General features: G+C 38.3%; 1 protein-coding gene across 2 annotated transcripts; it reads left to right on the forward strand.

Annotated features, from left to right (window-relative positions):
- Positions 1–1,741: 1,741 nt before the first annotated feature.
- LOC118804519 (casein kinase I) lies at positions 1,742–16,122 on the forward strand. 2 transcript variants are annotated; one of them, XM_036565011.1, is made up of 11 exons: positions 1,742–1,933; positions 4,755–4,842; positions 5,268–5,378; positions 7,587–7,735; positions 8,051–8,279; positions 10,646–10,816; positions 11,337–11,485; positions 12,460–12,631; positions 13,098–13,189; positions 13,313–13,372; positions 13,989–16,122. In XM_036565011.1, the coding sequence occupies exons 2-10, from the start codon at positions 4,767–4,769 to the stop codon at positions 13,343–13,345; spliced, it is 1,182 nt and encodes a 393-aa protein (XP_036420904.1). In that variant the 5' UTR covers positions 1,742–1,933; positions 4,755–4,766; the 3' UTR covers positions 13,346–13,372; positions 13,989–16,122. The 2 variants fall into 2 exon arrangements, with proteins under 2 accessions (XP_036420904.1, XP_036420905.1); XM_036565012.1 differs by lacking the exon at positions 1,742–1,933 and adding an exon at positions 2,011–2,171.
- Positions 16,123–17,865: the final 1,743 nt, after the last annotated feature.

The raw sequence follows: 17,865 nt of genomic DNA on the forward strand, positions 1-17,865 counted from the left end.
ACCAACTACAGATGATCCAGATAAGAATCTGTGGGCCCATCAAGACATTCACATAATCCAACAAACATAAATCATGTTGGTTAAAAATAATACACGTCTGTCTTTAACCTCATTAAAGAGGAATTCCACCCTTTTTCCCAAATGATTGCATACAGAAACGTTTGATGTGGTCACTTGTAGAGAAACATACTGACTCAGATTACTGACCCAGGAGATGTGATATCTACAATGTAAATATAGCTATTTTATTTACAATCCAAAACCACCAGTGAACCTACATGTGTCTACAGAGTTTTATATGTAATGTTGATGATGGTAAATTGTGGTACATTCAGTAAAAAGTTTTCTTCTGGGACTGTTTTGCTTCACAACAACCTGTATGTACCCTTCTGCCATGAATGTGTTTTGAAAAATAGGTTATAGGCCAAAACCTTCTCAGGACTATCATTTAACAAAGTTGCTGGTATCAGATACTTATTCGTAATCATTTTATATAATAACATGTTTGTGTTTTAGCTTTTAAAGGTATTACACTCTTCAGACATCTGGTTCCTATCACCACCGCTGTGAACAGTTCTGTCTCTGGAATGGAGCATTTCACATCAAACCTATGGAATTCCCCTTAAAGGATTCAAAAATATATTTGTATATAAGTATTTGCATATTGTCACTGTTTGAACAAAACTTTCTATCTAGAAATGGTACATTTTCCGGAGAAGTAAAAAACATTCTTGTACTGGAGGTTAATGTAAAATGATTTTTTACCGATAATTTGAGCCATTTCTTTTAGACTCATTTCCAAAAGCTATGATCAAATTAAACAACAGAAATGTGTGTAAACAGATAACTACATTGTAAAATTAGCTTACAATGTAAAGGGCAGCTGTTGTTTATAATTTATAAAAAGTAACAGTGCTGCTGGAGTTTTAAACACTGTGTCCACTCTATTAGACACTCCTACCTGTAAAGTCAGAAACGATAGCTCATCTGCTGCTGCACAGTTTGTGTTGGTCATCCTCTAGTTCTTCATCATTGGTCACTGGACGCTGCCCACAGGACGCTGCTGGCTGGATCTTTTGGTTGATGGACTGTTCTCAGTCCAGCAGTGACAGTGAGGTGTTTAAAAACTCCATCAGCACTGCTGTGTCTGATCCACTCAGACCAGCGCAACACACACTAACACACCACCACCACATCAGTGTTACTGCAGTGCTGAGAATGATCCACCACCCAAATAGTACCTGCTCTGTGAGGCTCCATGGGGGTCCTGACCACTGAAGAACAGGGTAAAAGGGGGCTAACAAAGTATGCAGAGAAACAGATGGACTACAGTCTGTAATCGTAGAACTACAAAGTGCACCTACATAGTAAGTGGAGCTGATAAAATGGACAATGAGCGTAGAAACAAGGAGGTGGTCATAATGTTATGCCTGATTGATGTACTTTAAAAATATGTTTATTGTTATTATTATAAAAGTTATACATATAAATAAATATCTAAACATATATTTACATATGTAGAAATATATACATGTATAGAAACTGTTGTCAAAGATTGAATAAAAATTTGTGTGAACAGATAATTTCAGTACATTAGTTGTAAATAAAATGTTTATGTGTAAATATTTATTGATGCATATTATGCAAGCACAAATGAGCGGTAGGGTATTTTGGTTAGACAGCTTTTAAAAATATATTATGATTATTATAGGACATTCTCCTTTTGCCATCCTCAGTGCAGGCAGTAGAGGGGGAGGCACACTAAGCCTCATTGCTGCTGAACAGGGAGCTCAGCCGACTCTAGGAGAGGGACAGTGGGATATGACATCCGCCACAATCCGCTCCCATCCTCAGCCGCCCTCGGCTCAGCGAGCCTGACAAACAGCGGATCAGAAACAGCATCGAACCAGCTGTCGGACAAGCCAAGTATCGGGTGAGTTCGGTACCGATGGGCCACCGAAACCAGCGGGGAAAAACGGCTCGGGATTAGGGGGGTTGGTCTCGGCCAAGCTGGAGCAGCGAGTGCAGGGGGAGGGGGCGGATAGAGCTGAAACTCCGTTAGCTTAGCGCTGCTCCACTGTCAGCGAGGGTGCGGCTATGAAAACAACATAAAAATACACACTTTAGTCGTCTGACTGTCGAACGTAACAGTCTGGTAGAAGAAACTGGGGGTAAGTAAAGCGCTTTCTTAAGGAGAGGACTGGCTACTACGGCTGTACACTTACACTGAACACTGTTAGCTAGCATGCCTGCTAGCTACTGTTACTAACAGCTGGCGTTTTAACTGCAGCGTCGAGCTGACAGGCTGCGTAATGTTTCTATCATTGTATAAGCTAGTAAACATAGTAACTACAATAACCATGGTAGCTATAGTAACCACGATATCTGTAGCTGTAGTAACTGTTGTTGATCTAGTAACTATAGTAACGGTAGTACTGTAGTAGCTGTAACTGCTGCGATAACTAGTAAATATAATAGCTAACTATAGAAACTAGGTGCTGTAGTACGTTAAGTGTAGTAACTGTAGTAGCTATAGGAATTGTAACTGTAGTAACTACAGTAGCCATGGTAACTGTAGTAGCTGTTACTGCTACAGTAACTGTAGCAGTTGTACTTAACTACTGCAGCTCTAGCAGCATTAGCCTAACTAGTGCTAGAGAAGGTAGCTTATAGTGTCTCTGCCTGCACTGTTAGCTGTTACATTTGCTTGGTTGTAAGTTGAGATAAATGTGAAGAAATATGTCTCAACATATTAACAGGCTGCAGTATTTAGCTCTTGTTGACACAGTCAAAAATACGTTGAAAATCTGAGCACAACTAAGTTAAACATGACTACAATTAGCTACTGTTCTGGATTATTTTTATTCATGCCTGAAGGTGTTTTTGAATGACACAGCATCCAAATCCTTTCTCCATCAAACATCAGCAACATAATACTGACTGTTAGAAAACTGAAGGATGTTGTTTGGTCAATCAGCACAGAAGGGCGGTAATGAGACTGTGGGGTCAGTAATCTGGACTTCTCTACTCACTCAGTCTCAGACATGGCTGAGGAACATGTGAGTTTTTAGACTCTGAATAAATGATGAAATCTCTCCAGCAGCATCACGTGCAGGCTGGCTTCTGCCAGGGTTTCTCAACAGTCTCACACACACACGCAGCTCTCCTAGCTTGGCACACTGGCGTGTCTGTCTCTGTACTTACACGCTCAGGGTGTGCTGAACAGCTGATGGATAATTCCAAGATTCAGCAGAGTCACTTCAAAAACTGGGGCTGCTCTCCAAGCTAGCTGAATAACTGGCATTTTCTGAGTCAGTTCTCGAGCCGGACATATGATTAAAGTCCTTTCCAAAACTGGAAGTATGGTTTATGTCAGTTCCCTAACTGGGTGTGTGGCTTGTCTCAGATCCCTAGCCGGATGTATAGTTTGAGTCACATGCAGAATTTCACATTTGTGCATATCCGCTTGTCCCGCATACAGCAGTTTAGCCACGTACGCTCACAGAAGTTATAACTAGTGTTTCTGTCTGGTCAGCTATAACAGTGAGGCACAATACAGGACAGCCATATACATACATATATCAGTTTTAAAGGCACAGTAACAAAAATAGCATGTGTTATTCAAAGAACTGGTATTAGAAAATGATTAGAAAATGGTCATATAAAAATGAATTATGATCATTTTTGGTACATAACATCACACAAAAATAAAATGCAAGAAAAAATGTTGGATTTGGCTCTTTAAGATAGTTCTGTAAATGAACATATGGTTTGAGTCAGATCCATAGCAATTTGTAAAAATGACCGAATATTTAGTGGGGATGCACCAAGATATTGGACAAATGTTTAGATTTGACCAATTTTTATTTTTTATTTTTTATGATGTAATTATCTTACTCTAGATGGGGTCGGATTCACAAAAGTTTCTTAAGGAAGAAGATCTTTTTAAATGTGTGTTTTTTTTCTTAACTGAATTTTTAAGAAAAAAAAGATCTTGAAGAAAAACTTTTCTTAACTGTTTTCTTAAGAATAGTTCTAAGAACAAGTAGTATTTTTGAAAATATTATGTTCTTAAATGTTTTCTTAACCTTATAACAGCCTCACACTTGTCTTAGGCTGTAAGAGTTGACAAGGTAAACGTCTAAATTTATCCGCTCCTGCCCATCCTCGTCTCTTGTTTTCCAGTCACCCCACAATTATTGTATTTTCCAAGGAGGATTTTTTCCTGTTGGCTATTTCTTCCACCATATCTTCTAGTTCCTGTTTGATAACTAATTTGGTTCAGTGTATTTCACCCATTTTGCTGTCCTCTGAGCAGATTAAACTTAATAACGGAAATAAAAAGTTAATACAAATTCAAAATGTATATTGCGCCATTTATGATACGGGGTAAAATGCAGTGTAGGCTACATAAGAAAACTATTTTAGAAAAAGAAAATATAAAGAAAATAAGATTATCTTAAGAGGATATTTGAGAACCTCTGAAGTGTTTTTTGAGAATTGCATTAAAGGACATTCTGCATTTTTAACCTACAAATATATGTTGTATTTTTCTATATTGCTATTTCAGGTGAATTTAGTACCAATTCCTCCTCTTTTAAGATGTCTGTGTATTGGCATCAGTACAAATCCCATTGTTGGTGCATCCCTAATATTTAGCTCCATGTAATCAGCATATCTACAGTGTAAATATAAGATTTGTACTGAAATGCATAATTGACGTGTGTGTCTGTGTGTGTCTGTGTGTGTTGCAGTTGACAAGGAGCATGGATCTGCGAGTGGGAAGTAAGTACCGGCTCGGCCGCAAGATCGGCAGTGGCTCTTTTGGGGACATTTACCTCGGTAAGACATATTCTTGTAGTAAAAAACTCTGCTTTGTACTTCTGTTGTCATGCACACACATCAACCATCCTTTCATCATTGGTCAGTTTGTGACTGCAAGACCACTGTTGACCAGATATTATTTGGGTGGTGGATCATTTTCTTAGAACAGCAGTGACGTTGACATGGTAGTATGTATGAGTGTATCAAACGCAACAGCGTTGCTGGAGTTTACACACACAGAGTGTCATTACTACCACCACCCAAAAATATCCGGCAAACAAACAGGGCTAGAGGATGACTAACACAAACTGTACCACAACAGACGGGCTACAGTCTCTTAAGTGTACACCAGCAAGGTAGAGCTGCTAGGTTGAGGTTCCTATTTAAGTGCATGCACACACAGTACATCGTTTTCAAATACATGCTGGTTTGTTGGTTCTCAGGTTCTAACATCGCCACGGGGGAGGAGGTGGCCATCAAACTAGAGTGTGTGAAGACCAAACACCCACAGCTACACATCGAGAGCAAGTTCTACAAGATGATGCAGGGAGGAGGTAAAGAAGGAGAAAGATGTAGAAGGAAAGTGAGGTTATGTTGTGAGTTCATGGGGCTGCTGATCTAGAAGTATCTTTTAAATTTAGAAATAATTAAACTATTAAGATCTAAAGAGTCATTCAGAGTTGTTTGATGTAAAATGCTAAGTTCTGGAGAAACTTAGTCAGGGTCATTCACAGCAGTGGTGATGGGAATCAGACATAGGAAGTTGTCCCCTCTTTTGTGGCTGTGACAGCCTCCACTCATCTGGGAAGGCTTTGGAGTGTGTCTGTGGGAATTTGTGCCCATTTAATCAAAAAAAGCATTTGTGAGGTCAGGCACTAATGTTGGTCAAGAAGGCCTGGCTCACAATAAACATTCCAAGCTATCCCAGCGGTGTTCAGTGGGATTGAAGTCAGGGCTCAGTGCACTGGACTTCACTCTTCAAACTCTTTAGGGCATTTCTTTTGGACCTCGCTTTGTGCACAAGGACACAGTCATACTGGAACAGGAAAGGACTTTCCCCAAAGCCATAAATTTTGAAGCATGTATTTCTCTGAAATGTCTTTGTATGCTGTAGCATTAACACTACCCATCGCTGGAACTAAGGGGCCTAGCCTAAACCCTGAAAACAATTATCAATAATCCTTTCTCCAACAAAGGAGGAATATTCCAGTAGGTGGTTATCTAGCATTGGCCAAAGCTAAGTTTGTCCACCGGACTGCCAGATAGTGAGATGTGATTCATCTCTTAAGACAACGCGTTACCACTGCAACAGAGTCCAGTGGTGGTGTGCTTTACACCACTCCCACTGACACTTAGCATTGCACATTATTATCTTAGGCTTTTGTGCTGCTGCTCTGTCATGGAAACCTATTTCATGAAGCTCCTGATGCACAGTTCATGTGCTGATGTTGCTTCCAGAGGCAGACTGGAACTCTGTAGCGAGTGATGCAGCAGAGGATATACTATTCAGCACGCTGCAATTCAGCACTTGCTGGCCCTGCGCTGTGAATTTGCACGATCTATCGCTTTGTGGCCGAGCTGTTGTTCCTAGATGCTTCCATTTGACAATAATAGCCTAATACAGTTGACTGGGGCAGATCTAGCATGGTAGAAATTTAAAGATCTGACTCATAGTGAAAGGTGGCATCCTATGACCATTTCAAGTCTAAGGTCTTTGAGCTCTTCAGTACAACTGATTCTACTGCCATGGAAATTGCATGGCTATGTGCTTAATTTTATGCACCTGTTAGCAATGTATGTGGCTGAAACTCTTGAACTCAATACTTAGGAGGGGTCTCCACATACTTTTGGCCATATAGTGTAGTTTAATGTCTCTAAAAGCTACCTCACAAAAACAAATACAAGAAATTGTTATGCATATGCTGCCTGATGCCCGAGACATTGTTTTACGGTAGTGAAGTTTCTGTTAATGAACGGATATCCTTAGGGCTGGATCTGGATTCTTAGTCTTTTAGGTGATAGCACTCTATCAGGCCCAAAATCAGTAGCACAAAAATGTAGTAGCAAGCCAAGGAATAGATACAAAAACATGTTTTATTATTACAATTACTTTTTTTTTATATTGTTATTGATTGAAACAAAGGGTGGCTCTTTAGATATGAGCTAAAACTACAGTTGTCTGGTACAGCACAACTTACACAAGGTAATTTCTCCTCAATGGACGATATGCCAACATGTTTTTTCAGAGTGATATAGTTCCACTTTTTTTGGACTAGTTAGCCTAGTTAGCAGTAAAACTGCACTACGTTTGCCTTCTCGGTCACATCTTTAACAAAGCATCTTTGGCAGTGCACTCATTCAGGCCCTTGTGTTTGGAGTGGCAGAGTATACATACTTATGAATACCAGCAAAACCATCATATTTTTCAATCTTGGTCAAACATAAAAGCGCAGTCTCGTTGAGTTGTTAGTCTATATTTTCTTCCATCTTCCTGTGCTGAAACCTTGAGGCCCGAGTACCCCAATAGTGATTTTAGTATTCGAATACTGGCACCTCAAACAGTGAATGGAGTATTCAAGTACCTGTGAATGTCCCTAGTATTAAGTACAATAGTCTTGTGGCTTAAATTAAACTTCAGACATCAAATATGCCTGACTGACTATAAGGGAAGAATTGGGTAAATTAGATTTTTTTAAACATTACAGTGTATGTGTAATATTCTACTGTTTACTAATTTCTGTGTATGTGTGTGTGTGTCTCAGTGGGAATCCCCTCTATAAAGTGGTGTGGAGCTGAGGGAGATTATAATGTGATGGTGATGGAGTTGCTGGGTCCCAGTCTGGAGGATCTCTTCAACTTCTGCTCCAGAAAGTTCAGCCTGAAGACTGTCCTGCTGCTCGCTGACCAGATGGTAACACAGACACACACATCATTCTGTATCATTTTGTCTATGCGATATCTAACATGTTCAGCTGTTCTGGAAATGGTAACACATCAGTAAATAGCATAATAATATATTATGTATGCTAAATGCTTTCACTGCAGAGCTACTGGTTTTCCTGCTTCTGGTTCCACATCCAACACCTTATTCATCAGTTGCTTTAAACCTCACAAAGTTGTTGAGTAATCTCAAATAGCCTGGCTTAGGTGGTTTCTGACTATGTACGACATACTGGTATCTATGAAAATGGACAAATCTAAAGCACTGTTTCTTTGTGCTCCTCAGATCAGCAGAATAGAGTACATCCACTCCAAAAACTTCATCCACCGGGACGTGAAGCCTGATAATTTTTTAATGGGCCTGGGAAAGAAGGGCAATCTTGTTTACATCATCGACTTTGGCTTGGCGAAAAAATACAGAGACGCCCGCACGCACCAGCACATCCCCTACCGTGAGAACAAGAACCTGACTGGCACGGCCCGCTACGCCTCCATCAACACGCACTTGGGAATAGGTACTAACACATGCACACACAGCTCAGTATTGCCAACACATTTTCAGACAGAGGCATCATTTTAGCATATACAGGTTTAGGAGTAGTAGCATGCCAACTGCCACATGTCAATTCCAATATATAGTTAAGTGTTTCTAAATCTAACTGTAGAGGGGGTGAGGGGTGTTTAGTGGGGGTACAGAGGGCTCGAAACGTTCCCAGAAATCATCAAAATTATCATATCTTCAGCTATATGACAGTTTTTTGTTTTTTTTTTATATATACACTAGTTTTTTTTAATTGCTACATTCAGTAGTACTTTGAAAGTTGTTTACTTTTTATTTGATGTGTGGTTGTGCTCTTCTTTCATAGTATTCTAAAGCAGCAAAGGCAAATAACAATGTTTATTTAATAAACATAATAACTACCATGTACTACTAACATGCAAATATTAAAAAGCCTGCAGTACTGTTAAAATCATGTTTGGTGATCAGTGTACAGGACTTGAAGGACATTTACAGGACTTTAGGATTAGGGACTTGACTTGCAACTCATTGACTAAATCCCCACCTCTGGGGTCTGGTAAGAGCTGCAATTCAGATGTTTGTTTACAAGGAGATACATTTATTCAGTTTCAGTTGATAACATAAATAAAAATTAGTACTATTACTATTAATATTAGTAGAATAATAATTTTGTACGTAGTTTGACCAGAGGAGGATGGGTCCCCCCATGTGAGCCTTGGTTCCTCCCAAGGTTTCTTCCTCAACTGAGGGAGTTTTTCCTTGCCACTGTCGCCCCTGGCTTGCTCACCTGGAGGATTTACATTTCATGTTGAAACTTTGTTCTAAACGGATTTCTGTGAAGCTGCTTTGTGACAACATCAGTTGTAAAAAGCGCTATACAAATAAATTTGATTTGATTTGATAAAGGCACAGAACTGATGTTGGTTAAATTGCTGGTAAATGTACACCTGACAACCACAAACCTATTGACAGTGTAGCCAGTAAAGGTAATACTGACGCTAGCAAACACACAGACATGAATCATGATGTTAACACTAATCAGCAGTGATAAATTAGCCTGGTACCTTATCACCTTGAACTATAGAAAACTAACTCAAGCCCATCAGAGTCCAAGCAAAGCTGCATGGTTGCTATTGTATGTAAAGTCTTAGGCTTCAGACTACAAGCTGTTTGACCACAGCATCCAATCATTGCATTAATTTACATCCCAGGAAAATTACAGTGAATCACTGTGACCATCAATCGCCTAATAATAACAGGGCCTAATTTGTATAAATATTTTTTGAATGCCAACCCCTCCCTTTCTTAATATCACAGGTGTTGATATCACACATTGAGATGGTAAGACAGTCATTTGCATTTGATGAAAATTTGTTGAACATTTGCCAGTGCAGCATGCCTACACATATATACAGTATCACTAGAGATAGCACACACATTATTACACACACATTGATCAGTAATGAACACTGTGTACATTTAAATTAAAGCTTGCCACACATAGTCACTTTGAGGCCAGACTTTAACTATATTCATCTCAGTAAAATCAAGATATTAAAATGATAGTCTGGCAAACAATCAAATTTACACATACATCCCTTTGCCTGAAAAATGGACAGAGGAATGGATAAATTTTGTTTATTAATGAACTGTTCCTTTATATAGCCTTATATCAGTAAATGTGTGTTGACACGACACGACCCGACCTGACGATAAATTGCCAAAGAAATAATTGCAGTCAGCAAGTTAATTGTCTTTATTTGAAAGACAATTAAATTGTGTTAAAGTACAAAATAGATGATTAGCTGTCTTATTGGCTGAACAAGCTGTCAGTAGCTTCAAACTGATGACAGAAACAGCTCAAATAAAAATTATTCACTACTGGCCTAGGTGTTGTAGAACAGGTTAGACGTTAGAACACGCTCTTTTTCTCTTTTTTTTTATTTATTTCTCTCTTTCTCTCTATCTCTGTATACTTAGTCGCACATACAGGTGACCTTTTTGCATTTTACTGTACTGTAACAATCAGCTTTTCACTGAATTGTTTGTCTCTATATTTTCTCTGCTTTTCTGTGATAAATTGTATCAAATACCCAAATAGTAATTTCAGTATTCAAATACTACCACCTCGAATGGTTAACTGTGTACTCAAGTACCAGTACACATCCTTATATAACACGGGTCAGAATTTAGAACTTTTAATTCTATTTATGTGATGTAAACAAAGGAGCGTGAAAGCTAACAGCTGTGGAAAATACTCAGCTTAAATAATTACGTTTAGAAGATTATATATGCCTGTTCAGAACATGCTTGTCCATACAGCCATTTGTTTTAATATTCTCTTTTATTTTTTGTATATAGAGCAGTCTCGGCGGGATGATTTGGAGTCTCTGGGCTACGTGCTGATGTATTTTAACCTGGGCTCATTGCCCTGGCAGGGTCTGAAGGCTGCCACCAAGAGGCAGAAGTATGAACGCATCAGTGAGAAGAAAATGTCCACACCTATCGAGGTGTTGTGTAAGGGCTACCCCTGTAAGTAGCCTGTAAGAATCTATTAAAAAGATAAAAGCATGCAGTAGTTTTATATAAATTCTCACTCATAGCTCATTGAAATAAGCAGAGAAATTCTGTAGAAAGTGCAGATACTTAACTTTCAAGCCACACTACATTAGTGTTTGTAAGTAGAAAAGGAGATATTTTATTATGAATTGAATTTGAAAAGGTTATTGTTGAGTGTTTTGCAAAAACATTTTTGCCATGTTTTAATTTTGACATAAAAAAAGAAAGGGAATGCAAATTAAATGGTCATGCCGTTACTTAATTACATAATTATGAGCAAAACAACAGTAAGTAAACATCTAAAGGTTAAAAAAAGCATCCACTGTAGCTGTTCTGTTTGATTGGAACATTATGTCTGTAAGTCATACATCAGTTATTCTCAAAATGTAAAGATTGAAACAAAGATTAGAGTTTCATGCATAACAGTTTCTATCTGATATTTGTTATATTCTTTGATTTTGTTGTGCATTTGTTTATTTTTTTTACTCGACAGCTGAGTTCTCCACATATTTGAATTTCTGCCGTTCGTTGCGTTTTGATGATAAGCCGGACTACTCTTACCTGCGGCAGCTTTTCCGGAACCTCTTCCACCGTCAAGGTTTCTCCTACGACTACGTGTTCGACTGGAACATGCTCAAATTTGTGAGTACCAAACCGCTTTTGATTCTGCGAAAAAAACAAATTTACACAATTTTTGAATTACCCCACATGTAGTAGGACAAAAATTACAGGCACATACTGTATTTATATCTATATTATACTTGTAGATTTTTTTTTACAGATAACAGTCTGTAATATAGGTTGAGAAACCATATAAATATGAAAATGCGATTAAATTAACTAGTCCTTTAAAATGTGTTTAGGCTAAACACCCTATGGACTGTACTGTAAACTGTAGTGCTGAAGAGCCACGGCTGATCCAGCTCAGCCAGCACTTCATAATCAACTAATCTGCTATATCTGGTACAAGGATTCCCTTTATTATTATTAGCAGAGATGCTGGTTCTAACTGAACTGAGCTTCAGCTTGTCTTTCAACATTACTTGGTGGCCCTTGCAGGAGAGAAGTGCTTGAAAGGGGGTGAGAAGCTCAACGTGGACCACAAGTGCTAACCGCGCTGCTTCTATACCACTCCACACTGCACTATACTGCACCATTTGTAATATGCTCCTGTGTTGATCAATGTAACGGTCATGAATACATGAAATGCCATTTTATGGTTTGAGGATGTTTTTTGATGATTGCCATAGTATCCTAAACCCATACTCGAGTATTCTGTGGTTTTTTAGACTCTATTATCCTCTTTTTGGATCTTAAAATAACATGTCTCTTTTGGTCTAAAATAAAATGATGAACTTCTAAAGTGAGAGTTGTGATCAGTAGGAAAGCAGTCCGGGAGTTGAACCAAAACAACAGAATGAAAATAAACCCAAGAAAGGAATTAACAAGTAAATGTTGATGCAATCTAAAATAGAACTGAGTAAAAATATATTACTCACTAAAGTGCTTTGATAGATAATAAAGGTCTTATCATTTAAAAATACTCAGAAAACTTTCCTCTCTATTTCTCTCTCTCTTTCTCTCCCCCCATCTGTCTCTGTCTCTGTCTCACTCAGGGAGCAAGTCGGGCGGTGGATGAGGGTGATCGGGAGCGGAGGGGTGAAGAGAGAGAAGGCGGAGGGGTGCGGGGGTCAGGGGTCAGAGGTCATGCTCCCCCTGGACCGAACCGAGTCAGAAATGGGCCCGAACAGCCATCCTCCAACCCTGCCTCCCGCATACAGCAATCAGGTAAAAAATGTATGAATGAAAAGAGAAAAATGTATGTGTTTCCCTATTTTTTTGTTTCTCAATTTGCAAATCAAACACACACAGAACAAAGGACTGGTCATCCCATAGTTCAGACCTCAGCATCGCTGAATGTGTTTGGGATTAATGGGATCATTAGAAGTAGAAAATATAATCAGCTTCTAAGACTGAACTTTGGAAGTGTGGAAAAATATCAGATTTCTTTCACATATCAGATTTCTTTATAAAAAAAAAAAAACTAAAAGCAAGTGTCCTGAAAAGAACGGAAGCTGTAAGAAAGGCAGAGACTGGACACATTAATCGCTGAAGAATTTGATATTATATCTAGTTGTTGAGGTTTCTTTGACTTTTGCATGGTACTGAATACTTTCTACAGAGTTATGTACTTTATACCTTGGTTGGAGTGTGCATAGTCCTGGTTTGTATGTCTCTACCTGTGTGCTTCTAGGTAACACATCACCACGGGCAATCTCCAGAGGAGAGCGGGACAGGAAGGTGAGCATGAGACTGCACCGAGGAGCCAACGTCTCATCATCACAGGTACACACACACACATTATTTCATCCTCACAAATACACACACTTCCAAACCCTGCAGGGAGTGTTCATATCCTCCACACCCTTCTCTTTTCTTCTGTTCATTCATTGCTCACTCTCTCTGCAGGTTAGCATGCCATATGAGCACCTTGGAAAGTGAGCTGTCCAACCACACACACAATGACAGGTGAGTAACACACACATCTGAATATTCAGACTATCTGTGTAGCCTTTGGAGCATTGAATACTCTTACAGTTAACAGGGATCTCAGTAAATAGCTTTACAGTGCACTGTGTTGAAGTCTGTGTGTGCAGTACAGCAGTCATGTCTATACCTTCTCTTACAGCGATAGTTTGGCAACAAATTAAAAAAATGCCCAGTTTCCCCGCTTACACTAAATGTAGTTAATCAGCCGAGACATGATTAGAGTCTGAAGTTTGCTTCTTCATTTTAGCACTGGATTTATGAGGCCACTGTTGCTATCAAGTTTGCTTATACCTCACCACATAGCATGGTGCTAAATGCATGCATATATCTTCACATACTTGCAACAAACCATGTCAAGTAGTTGATTCTTCACAATGTAAGTTTGGGGGATTTGGAGACATCTTTGGTGGAAATGTGTAAATGCACATAACCTGGAAGAGATTGTTTTATAACATGGGTTGTGCTTTAGGTTCTTCCTAGGCATGGAACTACTTAATGATGTATAAGTCTCCATTACTTGTTAGATACGTTATATTGGTAAGTGTCCAGTATATTTTAAAACTGACCCCCTGTTATATGTTTGTTGTTTCTACAGGGCTGCAAAACTCACTCACCTTCTTCAGATATTCTCAGAGGTTTCTTTTGTTTCATTTTTTAAAACATATTGCCAATGAACCTGAAAGTTTGGTTGGAGAAAAGTGTGGTGGGAGATGAACTGTGTAACACTCACCTCACCGCTATCCTCAAGGCTGAAGACTCCACTTCTTTACCCCATTGTTTCTGCCAACACCTCACTTTTCACCCATCATCCCTCACTCCTAAACCATGCTTGTATTATGAAGGCTCAGAGAGAAGCTGAACGTTGCTTTTAGTTGGGGTTTTGTATGTAAGGATACGACATTTGAGGTGGTTTTGTTATCAAGAATGATGATTATACACTCCTGTTTAGAATCTCTGTGTGTGCAAACGTCTTAGACAGTAATGAAATGAATCTGAGTGAGAAAGGCAAAAAGGGTTTGGAAGGTCTAATGTTAGTATAGGGCTGCAAAATATGTCGTTCTTTGATTGTTTTGGCCTTTGCAGTACTGAAGGCTGCAATGTGGATATGAGCCTGTAACCAATCACAGTCTTTTAACTGTGCTGTGAGTATCCTGACCAATCGCAGTTCCAGTTGAGTTTCTGTGGGTGCTTTGATGAATCAAGGTATTCATGTAGTCCAACAAAAGTAAAAGTGTTTTGAGTGGAATAATTCAGGCCAATCTTAATCAAGCCACATTCTTGACTCACAAATATGGTTTTAGTATATTGCAAGGCATATCACATTTGCAATATGTTGCAATATGAAAAAAAAAAATAGCTGTATATGGTGTTTCGTCCGTAGTGTGCAGTCTTAAGTCAGACTGCTGCAGCTTTGAAGCTGGTATAGAGGAACTTTAAAGGAAAATACCAGTGATTCTTCAGATTTTCTGCATTCAGTTGTTGAGTTGTTGAAATGGTGCATTGTAGAGAAACTTACCGAATCTGACAGTGGTGGGACAGGAACCAGGGGTTGCAATGTCTACACTACAAGTAGAACTATTTTATTTACTTTACAAAACAACTAGTGACCGTATTCTGTTTTTTATGTGTAATATTGATAACGGTAAATCTAAAAGGGAAAAAAAGTGGTACATCTGAAAAATAGTTATGTAGGGCCTTATTAGGCCTTATAGTATTTGGCCTTACAATACCCTGCATGTACCCCTTCGCCATAAGCTTATTTAAAAAAAAATGTTTTAGACCAAAATCTTCTCAAAACTATTAAACAAACAACGTCTCTGATTCAGGCATCAGGTGGCGTATTCGTAACTGTTTTACATAACTAGCTTTTGGAGGCATTAAACTCTTCAGACGTCTGGTTCCTCTTACCACCACTGTGAACATTTCCAAGTTGGTAAATTTTTCTAGATTGGAGCATTTCACATCACAGACCACTCTGAATGACTTTACATCTTAACCACTTAATTATGCATGAATATTTAGGAATCGGTGAAACGAACATCTGAAAGGAAAGAAGGATTGTAAGTGAAGAGTAGATGGAAAATGTCTTATATGTAAGAAAGGTGGTGACCAGTCTTGGAGTCAATGTCTTAATCAATTTGTGCTGTTTGCTCTGTTATGGTAGTGATTTGGAAGGAAGAAGCTAACATTAAAGCCAGAAAACTTGAAAAGCAGAAATGAGAGAGAAATAGAGGAAGAAATGTAGAACTCTTTCATTCCCCTTTTCACTTTTCTTCCCTCCTCCTCCTTCCAAAGATCTGTTTTTTTGTTGACTGTCCTGGTCTGCGTGGGTCTTTGCCTGACTTTACAGTGATTTTACGTTCAACGTGCCACGTTGCTACATCACCCTTTTATGACATCACTGTCCTGGTCACATGACCAGCCAGCATTCTTCACAACAGCTGATGATTTTATGATCATATTTTTTTTTTTTTTTGCGACGTTTTTCATATTGGATATCTGGTGGGAAGGGAGTGGGGCTATTTAAAAATGGGCAGGGCATAAGATTTCACTTTTTTCACTTTTTTTTTTTTTAACCTTCACTGTAAATATTTTTTAATTTTGGATTCCTGTGTAAAGCCAAATTGTTGTCAGGTATTTAAGATGTAATGTTGAAAAGATGCAAACAAAACTGAGGGGGTTAAAAAAAAACAAAATAATACTGATACTAAACTACGGGAGGGCGGAGACAATACACTACTGGCTGGGTCACAGTGTTGTATGTGTGAGAGAGAGAGACTTATTTCTTCAAAATGTCACTTTTTTCTATTAAATGTGTAGCTGCAGTGTGTGTCTGTGTAGTGGCAGTGTGCCTCTGATGTGTGTGCGTGTATGGATGATGGTACGGTTTGTTTCTGTCCTTTATGCACTCTCCATCACACTGCGGTCAGACTTCTCTCTTAATGTTTAATGATGTCATTGAATCACACTTACTGATTCATATACATGAATATAGAGTCCAATTTCAGGTGTATGTATGAGAGAGACCCAGTAGGAGTGGGGGGGTGGGTTGTAGGGGTGGGCTATTGTATTGTGTACTGATATCTTGTACAGTTCTTTAACACACTCACTTTATTTACAACAGTATTTGTGTATATTTTATGAAGTAATAAAAAATAAAAAAAAAACCTCACACTAATGATTCTAATAGTGTTGTCATTTCACTCGACAAAACAAAAGCAAATGAATGACTAATGATAATGGAAAATTTTAAGAAGTCCATCTAAAGGAAAACACATTTTCCTTACTTTTTTTTAATATAAAAACTTAGATGTAATTTGTAAACATTGTTAAAATAGCAAAATAGGTTAAAGTCGAAATAGGTTATGTCATATATATACATCTTCTAAATATGGCATTTTAGTTTGCAAATTTTAGTGCACAATTTCTGTTTATCTGCCTAGTTTAATGTTGAAAAAAATAAAACACAAAATATGCCATAATGTTTTATTTTTTCCCCCCACTATGTTGAATTCAGCCAGTAAACAGTGGATGTGTATTAAAGTGTGCAGAAGTGTATTCTCTGTAGAGGATGTGTTAACTTATTTGCACTTAGAAAATCAACTAAATGGAATTTGAGGAACGGTGCCCAAACTTTATATACAACTATATGCAACTAAGCTGCAAAAACAGCCTATTTTGAATTTGTTGTTTTTGGGATACTATAAAACCCATGCAATAATGTACAGTACTGTTCAGTGTTTATTTTAGCAGTAAAAGTGTTTTAACTCGTAAATACAATTCTTTACGAATGGATGCAAATAAACAAAAACTGTAAAAGCAATTTCTCACCTTTGACCAAGCTGGAAGAACAAAGTTTGGTTTTTTGCTGCTGGATGCTCCAGTTACATCGCATGGATTTGTAAAATTCCATTACCAACACGCTTGTTTTAACATTATGAAGCATTGATTAGCCAGACTTAGTGTTGGATGATAACAACAAATAATACTGGGCTGCCACAAGGAGAAGTTTGGAACAAGGTTAAATGAACACATTGACATATAATCACTATGTATTAATATTATTTGTATTCATCGTAACATTGGTGTCTTTCTGAGCAAATAAATGCTTACAGCCCCGATGAACAGCATTTAATTCTAATTTTCTCAGCTGTGTAAAACTTGTGCATAGTACTATATATTCATCTGTTCTACCTATGGTCTATTCATGCTGAGGTTACATGGAGCGTTTCAGCCCAGACTGCATTTTGAATGAGGTCAGGGTCGCCAATCAGAACAGTGGTCATTTACATATAAAGGCAAAACATAAAAGTGATTAAAAACAGCTTGTTTTCTTAACTCAAGGGGAAAGGAGAAGTTAGAAAAAAGGTAATTTAAAATTAACTAGGACTGTTTTTGTCACATAAAACCACACATATGTTACAAAAGAAGCCAAGAAATCCTGGTACAGAAATCCATGAAGAGTATAAGAT

Source organism: Colossoma macropomum, unplaced genomic scaffold (assembly GCF_904425465.1).
Source record: "Colossoma macropomum unplaced genomic scaffold, Colossoma_macropomum, whole genome shotgun sequence".
Lineage (NCBI taxonomy): Eukaryota > Metazoa > Chordata > Actinopteri > Characiformes > Serrasalmidae > Colossoma > Colossoma macropomum.

Bases quoted from the DNA above. Each gene is read 5' to 3' on its own strand.
- LOC118804519 (XM_036565011.1), top strand. From the start codon at position 4,767: ATGGATCTGCGAGTGGGAAGTAAGTACCGGCTCGGCCGCAAGATCGGC. The intron at 4,843-5,267 runs GTAAGACATATT...GTTGGTTCTCAG, and splicing joins TTTTGGGGACATTTACCTCG to GTTCTAACATCGCCACGGGG. The intron at 10,817-11,336 runs GTAAGTAGCCTG...TTTACTCGACAG, and splicing joins GTTGTGTAAGGGCTACCCCT to CTGAGTTCTCCACATATTTG.